General features: G+C 44.7%; 1 protein-coding gene across 1 annotated transcript; it reads right to left on the reverse strand.

The window, feature by feature from the left end:
- Positions 1-13,288: 13,288 nt before the first annotated feature.
- Positions 13,289-15,093, reverse strand: LOC6595737. The gene is made up of 2 exons (XM_002020735.2): positions 14,066-15,093; positions 13,289-14,008 (listed from the first exon to the last, which is right to left on the reverse strand). The coding sequence occupies exons 1-2, from the start codon at positions 14,977-14,979 to the stop codon at positions 13,375-13,377; spliced, it is 1,548 nt and encodes a 515-aa protein (XP_002020771.1). The 5' UTR covers positions 14,980-15,093; the 3' UTR covers positions 13,289-13,374.
- Positions 15,094-16,191: the final 1,098 nt, after the last annotated feature.

Raw genomic sequence — 16,191 nt, forward strand, 5'->3', positions numbered from 1 at the left:
TATTAATCTTTAAACATAATTTTGTATTATTTTGGCTTTGTTTATTTATTCTAATCGATATGTCAGCTATTGATATAACCAACAGCAATGCATCATGCATCAAGACAATGGATCGAACTATTTTTAGGCTTTATTTCTGAATATCTGATGCCTGAATTTCTGCATCATAATCCCTAATCATTTGCTAGCACCTATGTATCCAAATGTGAACAGTTCCCATACAGATATCTACCCAGTTCTCATCGTCCTCAAGCCACTGTCCCATCCACTGTCTGTGCCACACTTTGCCCAAACAAAAAACTCTTTCGGCGTTCGGCTTTTGGCCAGCCTGTGTTTTATTACTCTCCGGACTGGCACGTAGATTTACACTCATATTTATATATATTTTTTTTCCTTTGCTTATTTAATTTTTGTTGCTGTTTCTCGCCGTCTTGGGATGGCATCTTCGAACCGCTTTGAGCTTCGGTCTTGATTGTCTGTCGGTCCGGGTCCGGGTCCGGGCCCGGCTCTGTTTTTGTTCGGACCCACGAGAAGTGTAGACGCAATTTACTGATTACATTATTGCTCGCAAATTGCTAGATTATAGTTTGGCTGGTTGTTGGCTCGGCTGCAAATTATTGCTGTTATTATTGACTCACAAATTATAGTGATTAGTTTTTTATCTTTTTCAATAAAATGGAAATTTGTTCCTGTTGTTGTCAGCAATTTTGCCGCTTAGTATTTGTGTGTGTGGGAGGAGCAGTGGAGAGCGGCAGGGTAGCCCAAAAATGTTTTAAGTGGCGGCGGATTGGGGAATATGGTTTTGGATAATCCAAAGATTGAATATTTCAAATGGGAATTCGGGGAGATAATCTTTGGGAATCTTTTTAGCTAAGGAGTCCAACAAATACCAGCGAATATGTCCAACAAAATTAACAATTTTTGGTATATTAAGCACGAGAAAACATATAGGTTGTAGGCCTACAGGATAGAACGCGGAATAGACCCCCAAAATCATTTATTTTTTCCACACTCTTATAATTTTTAGTCGACATCTGTAGTGCGGATATTATTGAAAAAATTGATGAATTTAAAAGAAAAATGTACCACCTTTCACAGGATTTTTGATTCGTGTCGATGGAATGAATATACCCAAAGATATAGCATCCCAAAAGACCAACCATACTTGTATAAATAATTATATATTTATTATATTTTATATGCACTAGAAAAACTATTTCTTTTCAAAATAAATTGTATGCCCATAAAATGTCTAAAAAAATGTATGTCCATAAACGAAAAGGATCTGTTTTACTTTTCCGCTCTATAAAAATATCGTATCCTTTGCATAAACTATTTTCCTTTCGCTTTGTCAAATTCTAGTTGGATTCCCGTTATTTCACCCTTCATTGCTTTCCTCCCCTGGCCGTCCGCTCGTTCCGGACAAAGCAAACATGAAAGCAAAGAGTAGGAAACCGGCAAGAAAGGCGCAGCAAAAGCAAAATGAAAGAACAAAAAGAACGAACAAGTGCAGTCAACAGAGAGACACACACACACACGCACACACACACCAGAGGGACTCTCCGAGAGAGCGCCAGCTCCAACCTGTGCCTCTGAGAGTAAGCTCTGCAAAGCTGGCAGAACTCTCTTGCTCTCCCTCTCCCTGTCTCTCTCTTTCTCTATTTGCAGAAAAACCAACCACCCCCCGGGAGGCACTCTCTGCAGTGTCCTGCCAATTCTGTTCAAAGGAAACTATGTGGAGTACTACGGATTCGTATTTTGTGCTGATAAGCGCCAGGCGACGTCGCGTGGGGGGGTGGGGGATGGGAGGGAAGGCCAGGGCATAATTGTAGCTCCAGACGGAGAGTGGAATGGGGGGGGGGCCAACCGGGAAATCGATCGATTTTTCATGCTCCCCAAAACCAGAGCGGGAGAGCTCCGGCTCCACCGAAAAGAAATTGCTGCATACGCACAGGAGCCAGCCATAGCGGCTTCTCGGGGCTGGGGCTTCGCTTTTGGACGCTCTTCCACAGTGGCTCTGCCTGTATACGAGTGTGTGTGTGTGCGAGAGTTTCCTCTGTGTGCGCTGTGTATGTATATGTCTAAGGTGTGTTAACCTCAAATGCGCCACACACACACACACACACACATACAGGCACACAAAGCAAGAGAATGGCACGGAGAAATACAAAATCAAAATTGAATTTTATTAAAGGAAATAAAGCAAAAATTCTACAAAAGAATACCTGAGCAACAAAGGGGCTAAAAATCGTTTAAATTTCACAGAAAATACCCATATATTTAGTAGAAATAACCACAAACTTGCTTTGATTATAAACATTTACTTTTGTGGATTTTTGGGCATTTTAAAACCCTGTTTATATAGTTTTGAGGTCTAAAAATTATCCATTAATTAACCATTATTTGGGCTTACATTTTGCTTTGGAATTTCCTCGAATTTCCTGGCTTTCCTTTTTTTTTTGTTATAAACTTCAGCTACTAATCCCAATTATTGATTTTCATCCAGAGCTTTCGGTGTTTTTTTTTTTCTCCTTAACTTCAATAATCCTTACGGCTTTTGGCTTAAATGTTGAAACCCGGGTTTTCGATGGGTTTTTAGTTACCAAAAAACACTTTTGCACGTTTCCACAAACACACGCACATGGATATATATCCACACACATATATATATCGCCTTTTGTTGTATATGTATAATATTTATGCGAGGCTTTTCCTCGGTTTTCCACTTTATACAGGAATTTCCTTGGGATTCAATCGGATTTGGTTGATACTTTCTGCATGGACTTTTTGTTTAGAATTTATTTAAAACAATTTTTTTGTGAGCTGTGCCCATTTCAAACACGCACAGACATGCACACACTTTCGCACGGGGCACAGGCACAGGGCACGGGGCACGGGACACGCGACGCGAAACCCAACACAGACATACGATTTTTCACTCTGCGCCTATGTATTGTACAGCCGGATGGATGTGTGTGTGTGGGGTGTGGGGAGTTGGGCGGGTGGGGTGTGTCTGTGTATATCCTTTGGCGCGGACCAAAGCGTAGAACCCGGGGACCGGAGCTCTATAAACAGTCTTCTGCCCTGTGAAAACGCGGAGACGCCGTCGTCGTCCTACCACGAGCAACTCAAACGACACAATGAGCGGGCCGCACATTGGAAAAGTCCTCACAGCCAGAGCGCGGAGCGCTGTGAGAATTTCCCACCACCAAAAAAGAAAGAAAATACAGAGGTCTCTCCCAAAACAGACAGGGAGAGACAGAGAGAGAGAGAGAGCGTGCTTGCAGTGAGTGGGCGCAGAGAGAGGGAGAGAAAACTATCTCTCTCTCTCAATCATATGTTTTGCATCCCATCCTGGGCCTACACATCCTGACTCTGGATGATCCCATCTCTCCCCCACACACACAGCACACACACACACACACAATCAACCGCAGATGGAACTTCCTGACTTCCTACGTTTCGGTTATAGCTGTAGCCATAGCTATAAGCCCTGTCCCCGGCTCCCTGGCCGACCGGCTCCCTGGCTCCTCTGAGGTGTTGCTGTTTATCTGTATTTGTGTAATATCCTGTAGTTTCATGAGTTTCCGTTACACTCGACGTCTTTTTTTTGTCAGTTTTCCTGGTTGCTAGTGATGCTCCTACAATGATGCTTCGGGGTGCGTTCTTAGGGGTGGGAGTTTCGGGGAGAAGTGGGGTCTTAAAGCACACAGAAAGGTAATTAAATGGTCGATGAAAGTACAAGCTTATGAAGCTAGGGGATTGCAAAGTGGAAAACATCTCACCAAGAGACGCTCTAAAATAAAATAAAATAAATTAGGTAGAAAAAATAAAATAAATAAATTATTAGAAATTCAGAAATGCGGATTTTAAGCGAAGAAACATATTTTAAATATTTAAAAAGTATCGCAAATCCCTATGAAAAATTTTGAAATTAATTAATTATTCAAAAATCATAAATTATTAAAAAATATTATGGATTAAAAAAAAAACAATTAAGCGCGATGGAGAGAGCATGGGAAAAAGTTCTGATGGTCAAATAATTCCCAAAAAATGTGATCAATTCCATAAGGGGCTTGAAAACGTTTTACACGAATTCTGACATTCTTTCGGGTACTAAAAAACCCTCCTCTGGAGTATTAAACTCCAGGCAGATCCTATCCCAGTCCATTCCAAAAAACCAAAAACAAATTAAAGTCTTAATTGCGCCATTTCAAATGCTACGCGACGGCCCTTCCACTTCCTCAGAAGCCATTCCGGTGCGACACACCCAAAACTTTAGGGGAAATGGTATAAAAATCAACTAAAAATAAAAAATAAAATAAATCAGCTGCAGGAAGCAGTCAGCAGCCAGCAGCCAGCAGCCAGCAGTCGACAGCCAGCAGCCAGAAGACGAAGTACAAGCGAATGCAATGCAAAAAGTCATAAATACTCATTTTGCATGAATGAGAAAATAAAATGAAATTTGCATTTGACTGCACACGACGACGCGATGAAAATTATATGCCCGCAATATACAGATATTTAAGGTGGAAGTCGTATCCCATCCATCCATCCATGCCCCCCGCCTACCGCCGCCCTTGCGAAAGTTATGCACACAATAAACGCTCCCCAAGAAGTTCGTAAATTTAGCATGAGGCCAAGACGCAAAAAAACTATGAAAAAAATACTAAAAAAGAACAACAGCCAAAGGACGCAACAGGAAGTTAGCCAAAAACAAAAAAAGAAAGGAGCAGGAGCCCGAGGAGCCAGAGGAGCGGAGGAGTGGAGGAGAAAGAGAACCCCTTTTGGAAAGTAGAGGAAGGAAGCACGCAAAATGCGCGCCATATGATCGAGTAAACACGAGAGGGCCAGAGGAATGCTAAGGGTGCTGCAGCGAGAGAGAACCTGAGAAATGGGAGCACGTCAAGTGGTAAATGCAAGGACCCTCGCACACACCTACACGCACGCACACATAGAGGGTGTAAGAGTGGAAATCCTAGCCAAAAAAGTGCCATGTTCTTAGGGAGAGTCTGCGTTGTTTATGTGCGATGATGCCTCCACTAGACGACGGCCCACGAATACACTCAAACGGACACACAGATACACTCAACCCCAGCAGATACGCATGCCACACGCACACACACACACAGGCACACACAAGCACAGCTGGGAAACAAGTTACCGTTAAGAAACCCGTATCGCACGTGCCTCCAATTGGAAGAAGAACAAAACGGTAACGCACCGAACGCGACGGCAGCAAACGGAACTCTGAGTGCAACTCTGAGACGACAATTCGCAAGGAGCGGCCGCGAAACGGAACGGAACGGAATCGGAACACGCCACGAGCGAGAGCGCGAGCGAGAGGGAGCGACATTTTGCAGACTGTTTTGGTGAATGCAGTTTGCTGGTTAGTGGATGATGGACCAAGACCCCCCACCCCCCAAGGCAGGAGTACTTGAAGCAGTGGAGCCTGGGCAAGGGGGAGTTGGATTAGGGGCGGCAGAAATGTTGCCCCACGAATTTCTGTAATTAAGCAGCAAGTATGTAGTGGCACGAGGGCAGGAGGGTGCTGCGTAACAAGGAAAGTGGAAGCGGAAGAGGGGAAGTGCTGTAGCGTCATAGAAGGAGGAGGGAAGAGGCTGTTAAGACCGGCGTTTGAGTGGTGGCAAGGGTTACGGCAGTTTTAATTTCAAATTCAAAAAGAAGGCCAATTAATTAACCGAGAGAGTCGGATTTAAAACGGCAACCAGAAGGTGGAAAAGGCAGAGATTGTTCCACAAAAGATGGTGTTGATGAAGAGATGGTGATGATGGTGATGCTGATGATGGTGCGATGTTGTTGACAGCACCTCAGGTGGGGTAGGGTCGTCGGTTCCCTTACAGGAATTGTGCGTTAAAACTTTTCCACTAAAGCAGGGTAAAAACTTGATTTCCACGGAATGCAGAATAATTGCTTGACAGTTTTCCGCGAAACCCCCAAAGAAAAAAGGAAATTGATTGAAAATGGTTCAACTTTTTGTATTGTAAAATTCCTAATGGAAATATCGGAGGTTGATTTTCACTGAGGGAGGAATTGAATGAGTGGAAGATTGTAACTATAATTATTGTGGGGGGAAAAGTGGGTGAAACTTGTTTATTTGAGTTGAAGAAAATACTGCAAAGCCCTGCTGGAGATCATCTTAAAACACGTTCGCTTTCCCTTTATTTTAAGGAACCCCAAGGGCCCAAAATGCTCGCCGATTATTCGCAGTCTCTGGCCATAAATCCCTGTCTAGACCGGACAAACTTTTCAATCTGGCACCAAAGTAGAATAAACTTCCCAGCATCTATCAAGTTTTCATTTCCTTTCGATTATTTTCCCCAATTGCTGTTTTTTTATTCATATTTTAAGGGCTCTGTGGCAGCATTCGTTGAATATTTTCATCGAATTTCATATTATTTCATTATTTCATATTATATTTTTATTAGACGGGGGGAAAGCGCCAAACGAAACAAAAATCAACAGCAAGAAAATTCTAACCGAAAATGTTTACATTTCATCACTTTTTTCTTTGTATTTTGCGGTCGATATTCAAGACCCTGCCCTGGGCATAATTTCACTCATTAAAATTCCATAAAATAAGGCGAGAAGATGTAATTGCTTTTCACTTTTGATTGCATCTCGTGTCGATAAGAAATGATTGGATTGCAGCAGCACCTTGGACCAATTAAGAGCCACTCTCAGGCTCCCAGGTTGTCAGGTATCTTTGGATCTGTGTCTCGTGTCTCTCATCTCGAGAGATATCCTGCTGTTCTCACTCTCCCTCTTATTCTCCGATTGTCTCAACATTTGGTCACACATTGTCGGCACATGTTTGCTTTATGAAATATTCCCTTACCCTGAAAACTGTTTAAAACACAACAAAAAAGATGAGCATATGGGCAGACACATGCCCCAGCCCTCGCCCCAGCCCTCGCCCTCATATAAGGTTCAATTTCGTTTGGATTAGTTGACCTTTTCGGTGGAGAACTGCAGCACGCATGCGCACACGCGTTTATTGTTATTATTTTTCCTTTTTTAAATTTTTATTATTTTGACTTTATCAGAAACCGCTTATCCATCACTTAATGCGATTCGGGGGAGGGTGTCTTCCTCTCTTGATGTGGGAACATGTCCGGGCTTGGCTCTGGGGTCTGTGCCGATGATCATGATGATGACATTATGGGGTCCAGTAACCCCAGACCCAGACCCAGACCAGCATCATTTTCATGCAGTTGCGGTTGCGGCTGCAGTTGCGACTGATCGCATAATTACAGGGGCTGGGGCCTCATTCGATGATCATTCCGGGCAGTAGCCTGACTTTTGTCTTTCTTTTTTCATCGAGTGCTTCGCTTCGCAGTGGCTGCAACAGCTGTCACTGCCACTGCCACTGCCACATTGGACTCTCTCTCTTTTTTTTAGTGCATTTTTATGTCACAATAAGTCGGGCGCAACAATTCCATTTAATGCGCTTCATTTGTCGCTATATTGTGACATTTGTTTCATTTGTCATCAGTTCATTAGTCATCCAAGGACCTGCCCGGAAAGCAAAGGCTAGGGAAGGGCCAGGGAAGTAGACACTCCCTGTCATTCGATATGTGTCGATATCGATGAATTTGTCACTAATTTATGTTGCTTCAGCGACACCTAAGGGAGAGGCAATTAAAACGCGTGGGATACTAAAAAAAAACAAAGGAAACTTGAAGCACTGCAGAGGGTTGCCAATGCCATGGGGATAGTCCGTCATTTAGGGCAGATACTCGGATGGGATCTTGGTTTTATGGGAAGAAAATTGTAGGGAAATAAGTGAATGGGTGTGTGGGGAAAAGAAAAGACAGCAGAAGGCCTTTGAGTTATTCAAGATAATATTTTCAGCAGTTCGTGACTAAAATTAACCGAATTTTCAATTTAGAAACCCAATAAAACATTAACAAAAACTAATACAAGCCCCTGTTTAACTAAAATAGAAATCTATGAGAGGCACACATTTTACTCGTATTTTTCCAGGTTTTTATCTGTATTTTATTTTTAAATTATCTAAAAATTATAGTTTTATTTGGGGATATTATGGGATTTACTTAATGAAATTTTATTAGCCATTCCTTTTTGATTCTGTCTACCATTTTCTGCAATCTTCTGCCCATCTTCCTGTTTTCTTTTCAAAACTGTTGTGGCATGAAAAATATAAAATATATCCTTGCATCTGCTCCTCTTATCCCACTTGTCATGCTGTAGCGTCAGCATTTCAACTTTGCATTTAAACATTTATCTTCATTTCGCCAAAACAACTCATAGTCGCATTTTCCACATTTCGGATAGCCATGGTTGATTCTGCTGCTTTTGGCCATATTTGGCCATGGTTATGGCTATGGTCATGTCTGGCCTGTTACCAGTGGGGACACATGGCTGACCAGTGCACTGACAGGGTACCCTCGCCCCGAGACTGAAGTGCACGGCAAAGAGCACGTTTAACACCCCAGAAGCAGCCAAAAACCATCATCATCATCAGCTGGAACACTCCTCTTTGGCTCGGGCTTGGGCTCGGGCTCAGGCCGAGGGGAACTGAGCAAACAAATAGAGAAGGACGAACCACTCAAAGGAGCACCATGAGAGAGACAGGCAGTGAAAGAGAGAGAGAGAGAGTGTACCCATTGCTGTGGCTTAGCACTCGACTCGAGTCACGTAAATGTCCGACCATTACTCTCCTCTCGCTGTCTCTCTCTCTTGATGTGTTTTCCCTGTCGTTCTTTCTGTTGACATGCTCGGAGCCCCGACCTCGACTCCGATTTCGACTCCGAAAGATGTTGCTACCAATTTCGGTGGTAGTTCTCCTCTCAAGTGTCGTTAATGCCCCCAAAACTTTATTTATTTATACGAAATCGAATGCGGAAGTGTCCTGTTCAGTCGCTAATCATGTTTTTAGTGTGAGCTGTCAATGTACCTGGGCAAATAAATATATATCTATGGGTAATATCTGGGAGAAGCTTCCCCCCGCGGGTAATTTTCTTTAAGTTCCCTGACAAATCCCGCCCTCAGGCCATTACTCCCCACTTTCAGGGCACATAAAAATATCATAAAGATTTCCCGAATCTGTCTTCCCTCAGGGTTTTTCCACTCTGTGTCTTTCTCCTGAATGTCTGTTAAATTTTGCGCAAATGCCAAAGTTTACACGCATCAGCAGGAGCTTCTCCACAGGAAGCGAGTGGGCAGGACACAAGAGGGGGGGCGGCGGGGAGAGTGTGAAAAACTTTAAAGAAATCCGAATAAAAGCAATGCAATATCAAAAGTTTCACTGCCAGTTTTTGTTCGGTCTTTTATTTCTTTTTTCGGGTGTGTTTTTTGGTGTGGGCGCCACACGCTGTGGTGGGGGCGGCCGCGTATTAAGCAATTTTTCAGAGCAGTTTCACAGCAGTTTCAGGGGCAGACACTCGCACAAGTCTGGCTGGAGAGCAATCCAGAGATAAGTGTTTGTTTTAGGGGGTCTATTAGGAGCGACACTAACAAATAATGACAATTGATATGTCTGGCATTGATCGAAAGGACCGAAAAGACCGAAAAGGCTTCCTGGAAATTTAGAGTCCAAATTATAACTACAGAATGGGCCCTTTGTGCCCGTAACTTTCTTAATTAAAACTCAATAGAGCGCACGTTGAGTGCCTTCGGGGCACGGGAATGTTGAAAACAAATTGCGAACAACATTCTCAAGGGAAAATTATGTCAATGCACAATGCAAAACTAATTTGGCAACTTGGCAGCGCCCGAAACGAAACCTACTTTTGCTTTAGACGCAACTTTGATGAAATCCTTTATTGCGGTGCTGCTGCTGCTGGCTCCTGGCTCCTGGTGTTCCTGAAGTATTGTGTAGTGGATTCCATGGCCTATCGCTAACACTTATCCACCATACCAGCAACTAACTCATAAAGCCAGAGCCAGAGCCAAAGCCAGAGCCAAAGAAAGAAGCAAGTGCAACTTTTACAGTTTTCTAGCCAAGAAAACAAAAAGCATAACCGAAAACTGCTGCGTTGTGGCAAAACTTTCTTAATAGATTTCTGCTCTGCGATAAACTTTTTCCCAATACAACAAAAACATCGAAGGAATAAAGAAGCAAACCAGAAGCAATACTTTTTTCTCACACAGAACTCCTCTAACGAGACGGGGACGGAGACGGACACAGAGTCGGAGACGGAGACGGAGACGTAGACGGGAATCGTATTGTGGCCATCTTTTCTCCTAAATTCAGTTTAGTTATAGAAATTGATTTTCATCCTGATGCCGGCATCTTGGGTTTGTATTTGGGCTTAGGCAAAGTTTCCTCTCAGCTTTTGTTCGGGTGTGGAGCTGGGCTTCGTCCTTCATCCCTCATTCTAATGCCGGGCTTATTGTTTACACATCATATTACATTATGGCTGCTATATAAATGATAATCTAATTGGTTTTGTTCGAGAGTCTGCCTGCCAGTGTTGATAAACTTGTGCTGACGTAGTTGAAGAGGGAAACGACGGAGTGCAGGCGAAGGGGAGGCATGGCAGTGGTAGGGATATACATATTAGAAAAGGTTTTAGTTTGGCTGAGAGTGAAAACCTATTTCCATGAGCAGCCAGTGTTGGAAAGATCAACAAGGAGGATTTAAAAAGGAAAAGATTGACCTGAATGGTATTAGAATCGCTTCAACAATCAGTTTATTGTTTCTGAAGTGAAAGAGTATTTAAATTAACCAGAGAGTGTTGTGAAAGTCATTAAAGAGTGTTGCTAAAGGGAATCGGAGGAACAGAAGGCCTCTAAGAGACACAAAAGTAGGGATATATAACTATATGAACTATTTTTATAAGCAGAGGGAGTTTTCAATTCCCACCCAGTGTTGTAAAACTTAAGCAAAACAGCAATCTTCAGGAAAACTAAAGGGAAAACTACTTCCTTGAATAGATGCTTATAATTCTAAAACTAAACATCTACGGATACATTCTTTGTTTCTTTGTGCTCCGCCAGTGTTGGTAAAGGCTTAGTTTCCTCATTACTTTGCCACTAAATGCGGATCCTTCTGTGTTCTGTCTTCTCTGTCAGCCAATTTCCAGCCTTCCCACTGGATCCCACTCGCTGTGTACAGTGTACACAGCCTACCCCATAAATCCCACCCCAGTAACAAGTTAATCTTCATTTTCCTGTTGCCTTTCTATTAAAATGCCATGCATCAAAGTGCACGACAAGTCAGAGAGTTCTCCAGTCACTGCAAAAATGCAAGGCACAGAGTTTTTCTGCTCCCTGCTCTCCTCTCCGGTCCGGTCCGTCTGTCAGGGACCTCATAAACTCAATTAGAATGAACGAGCGCAGAACTGGCATAAGAACTGGCTACAATCTGGCTGTGTATGTACTCCGTTTACTCTGTTACGGGCACCCACATGTAGATGTAGATGCAGATGCAGATGCAAAATGCAGCGACAGTCTCTCTCTCTCTCTCTGCCGCACTGATGGACTGATGGGTAATCCTGGATGGTTAATCAACAGCAACAAGCCGGAATAGCACTCATAATTAGGGGGAAACCGAACTCTGGGAAGTGGAAAAAGGAACTCCACCACTACTCCCTGGGAAGTAGGGAAATTGACTGCGGTTTGGGGTTGGTCAACGAAGTTTTTTTTTTTTTTTGATTAGGCAGGAAGAAGTTTAGTGCGTTTTTGCCCTCCTGTCTTGGTTGTTTGTTTCGCGCTCCATTTAATAATTTAATGACAGCAAATTTGTTGCAATTGCACAGGCAATCCTGTGGGAAGTAGCCCTGCCGGAAATGAGTTCTTGATGGCATTCGGTGGCACTCGAGGACCACCGCCAGAGCCCAGGCCCCCAGACGAGAGACAAACAAAACTTTCAAGTGTCTGGTTGGACCCTGAACTCGACTCTACTCGACTCGACTCGACTCGCCTGCTAATTAAGCCGTGTCCATGTCCATTGTCGGATTCGGATTCGGGTTTGGGCTTGGGGTCTGGGGTTTTTCGGCTTCAGCTGGTGCTGATACTGCATTCGAGCCTGAAATAAATTAGAGTTGCGACACTTGAGCACGGCTTCCCCAAACTTTTTCTCCCCCATTCCCATTTTCAATGTCAGACAATGGCCCACGACGCGCCGTTTTTGTCTGTGGAAAATTTATGTGTCTGCATTTCATTTCGGGTGCAGGCGAAACTTCTGCCACACGCCGTCGCATTTTCATTGTTTTATTATTATTTTTATTTTTTATTTGCAATATACTGTCTGCTCTTTTTGGGTATTTGCAATTAGTTTTTGTGGGGTGTGGACGGACGAGCCATAAGCCCGCAATATTGTTCAATAAATTTGCATTGATCATAAACAAATTGCAGTGTTTTTGCGGGTTTGTTTTTTACGTGCGTGCGTTCACTCGATTGGTTTTTGTCTGTGTCTGTGTCTGTGTCTGCCTTTCAATTGTTTAATAATTATGAAATACACGTTTCCATTCAACCGACGACAGCGAATTCTCATTTATTTGTTTTATTTATTTGAATTTATTTGGACACATGAATTTCATTCGAAGCCTTTTGTCTAGCAATTATTTCATAAATGATTAAGCAACAATAATTATGGACTCTGAATGGCAGTACTGGTAGAACATGATCTATCAAAATTATTCATTCATTCTTACCTTAATGTAATGTAAAGGATACAATTTTTAGGCACTGCAACATTGTGTCAGCCAGATCGTTTGGCATCTGAAAATAAAGAATGAAAGAAAAGGGATAAGTATTATTACTTAGCGGGACAGTGGACATTTCACTCATCAATCAGCTGCTGGTGGAGCATTTCAAGGGTCACTTAGAGGGAACATTCCATGAGAATGAGAGGCAGGGACCGGCTCCCAATATAAACTGAAGGGATGATACTCCCAATGAGGATAAAACTCCCCAAGAAGAGCATGAATCCTTCAAGCCACAAGAGACTTCCACGAACACTGAAGGATACAACTCCTCAAAAAGGAATGAACAATTGGTTTAAAAATATCGATAAAGATGATAAATGGCATATTTTATTCGTATTTTTCATAATTTTCTCCAAGGAATATTCTTTATTCTTGTTACTGACTGAGTATCGGGTATAAAGTAGAGCCGCGGCCCTTGCCACAACTTTCTCAATCTATGGCTTCTTGGAATTGGGGATCCGTGTACTTGTGCTTAGACGTGCACACACTGTGGATTCTGGGGACCGAAATGGCCAGTGATCCCCTCCCCATTCAACCCACTATTCCCTGAAACAATATCCCACCCCCAGCCCCACTCGAACCATTTGCAATGCCAATTAGAGTGTTTTTATTTAAACTTCAAGATTTTGGGTTCCCCGAATACCGTTCCTGCTGCTGTCCGGACGGATCCTGTCTGTCAGTAGCCCAACAGGTTCATAACCATATGATATAGCCAGACGATCCACATCGGCGGCTGCTTCATTTCGCAGGGTATTCCATACCGATTGAAGCTCTTGAAGATGGAACGCCCTTGCCTGTCGCTGTAGCACGTTTTTTTGGGACTGGAGGTGGCCTTGATGTCGCACTTGCCCCACCAGCATTTGGTGGGTTTCTTGCACGGCGGTGGCTGGACCTTTTGGGGCCAGATCATGGACATGAAGGTGCTCGACGGTGCCTTACACTTGGGGCATGGTTTGGGTTTAGGTTTGGCCTTGGGGCATGTTGCTGGTTTAGCCTTGGGGCATGTTGGTGGCTTAGCCTTGGGGCACACGGCTTGGGGCTTGCCGGAGCAGTAGTTGAGCAAACCCTTGATCCTGGGACAACAGTCGAGGCTCCACCTGCTCCTGGCCTTCACTCGACTCTTCGCGCGGCAGCAGAAGCCTCCCTCGCTGTTCGTAACCGCCGTCACACAATAGGAAATCAGCAGGATGCCCACAAGGATGCCGGCCGCCGTTTTCACCCACCTGTCTGCATCCTTGAGGTCCACAAATAGCTTGACGACATAGTAGCCCAGGGTGATCCAGAAGCTGATCGTGCAGATGGCAAAGAACCTGAAGGGAGGCTGCCATTAGGGATCGGGAATCTGGCATCTAGAAGGGGGTTCTTACATGAGCACGCCCATGATCTCAATGATGAAGGTGACAATCTGATTGATTCGCATGTCCCCAAACAGCTGGATGCCCGCGGCGTTGTTGTTTCTGTTGTTGTAGCTGTTGTTGGGTGGGGGTCCCCCATATCCGTCGTCAAACTCTACCAGACCCGGACCGCGTCCACTTCCGGTGGCGCCTGCTCTTGCCATTACGCTTGCGCCAGCTCTCGAGACGCTTCTCGAGCCCTCATTGCAGATACTGCCCACAGTCCCGGTGCCACTGTTGCCGTAGGCTCTGGCTCCGCAGTCGCTTACTCCACCGCCGGAGGCTTTCGGCATCCCGAAGCCGCTGCCCTCGAAGGCGCTTATCCTGCCGGCGGCTTCGCCTTCGACTCCACTGAAGCCGCTGCCCTCGGTTCGGACCACGCTGCTTGACACTTGCTGCGGCTGGGGTAAGGCCGGCTGCGTGCGACTGGTGCACACGGCGTTACAGCCCGTGCCGTAGCCGCAGCTCTCATCGCAGTGCAGCTCCGCACTGCAGAGCCTGTGTCCGGGGCCCACCAGATCGCCGGTGCCCTGCGGCACACGAACCCCAAACGTGTCGCGGATATTGGAGTGGCGCACGTACGAAGACGTATTCGCAGCCTCCTCGTGGCCGCATGTGATGTCGACCACCGCCGGCACTATGGTGCCCGCCGGCAGGGTGCTGTCCCGCTCCCCAAACGAGTCCTGTTCCTTGAAGTTCATGTGCCTGTCCTCGTCGAGGGGATCTTCCCCCGAGGGGGGTTCCCCGTTGCCGGCAGGACTTCTGGGTCTGCAGGGCTTTCCGCCATTGGCCCGCGCCCTCCTGAGGGCCTTGCACTTCTGGCACGGACACGGCGCCGTGCACAAGTGGCGCATAGCCTTGCTCAGGCTGTAGTCCATCATCGCCATGGTTCTGGCACCACACAGGATCCTCCACAGGATCCTCCGTCCACGGCCTAAGTTTGAGTTTTTTGCGCCAGGTTTTATTTCTATTTTTTGGACCTTGGGGGAATGGGGTGTTGACTGATGTTTGGGCTCGAAACGACTAAAACAAAGGCCACTTTTCGGATATTGCCAGATAAAGAAAACGATCAAGCATCGAAGAATCTGTTTCTGCTTCGTTTTTGGATGAATTTTAATTAAAATAATCAATTCGCAATCGAAAACTGATTTATTTCCCATCAAATTTATTCCCAAACAAAGAATAAACCATATTCAATCATCTTCTGTCCAAATTCCGGCTACTCTTCAATGTTTGCTGCTCTTAAATACCCCAAAATCTCATGCATTTTGTATGCCCGATGCAATGTCATTGATCCACATTGAAAATGCAGCAAATCTTGTCAACGACAGGCCAAATGCAGAGAGCCTTAAATGCCAAGGACATGGCCAGGACAGGCAGTGTCGGCAGGTCGGCCGAAAGGCCAAAAGCCAGAAACTGTGAAAATGTCAAAGTTAAGAGAAGTCAGCTGTTCCAAAGGGAAGCCAGCCAGCCAGCCAGCCAGGCAAGGACGAGCCAACAAAAGCAATAAGGACAACTCGAACAGGCAATAAAATTGTGGGTATAACCTCAAAAAAAAAAACACTCAGACCCAGCAGTATATATGCTATATAGAGTGACGATATATAGCGGATAAAACCAAGTTCAATATATGGTCAAGTGCAGTGGCAGACCCTAGCCAGAGATCTGGCCGTGAGGAGGGGCACAAATAAATTAATTATTAATACGATTTTGGCAAGCCACACAGCTGGGCACACTGCCAAAAAAAACCCAAAGACAAAAAGGAAACAAGAGGCACCACTCGAGTGTTTTGTTATTGTTTTGTAGGAAAAGTTGCCGCCCGAAAGGCATTAGCCAAAACTTTTCCAAAGCTTATTTTATTCAATATTCTTATACGTATACGTATACGTATACGGGTGAAAAGTGCCAGACACCACTGGGGATTTATTTAAGTGGCTTTAAAGGCCTCCCCGCCACCGCACCGACCCCCCACGAGCCCCCATGAGCCCCAAGAAGATGCAAAAGTTTTGCATTTCATTTGTATACTTTGCATAAATTGAAAAGCCAAATCCGAAGCCAAAACCCAGCCAAAGCCCAAGCCAAAGCCAAAGCCAAAGCCA

The sequence above is a fragment of the Drosophila persimilis genome, unplaced genomic scaffold (genome assembly GCF_003286085.1).
Source record: "Drosophila persimilis strain 14011-0111.01,24,50 unplaced genomic scaffold, DperRS2 tig00000191-arrow-pilon, whole genome shotgun sequence".
NCBI lineage: Eukaryota > Metazoa > Arthropoda > Insecta > Diptera > Drosophilidae > Drosophila > Drosophila persimilis.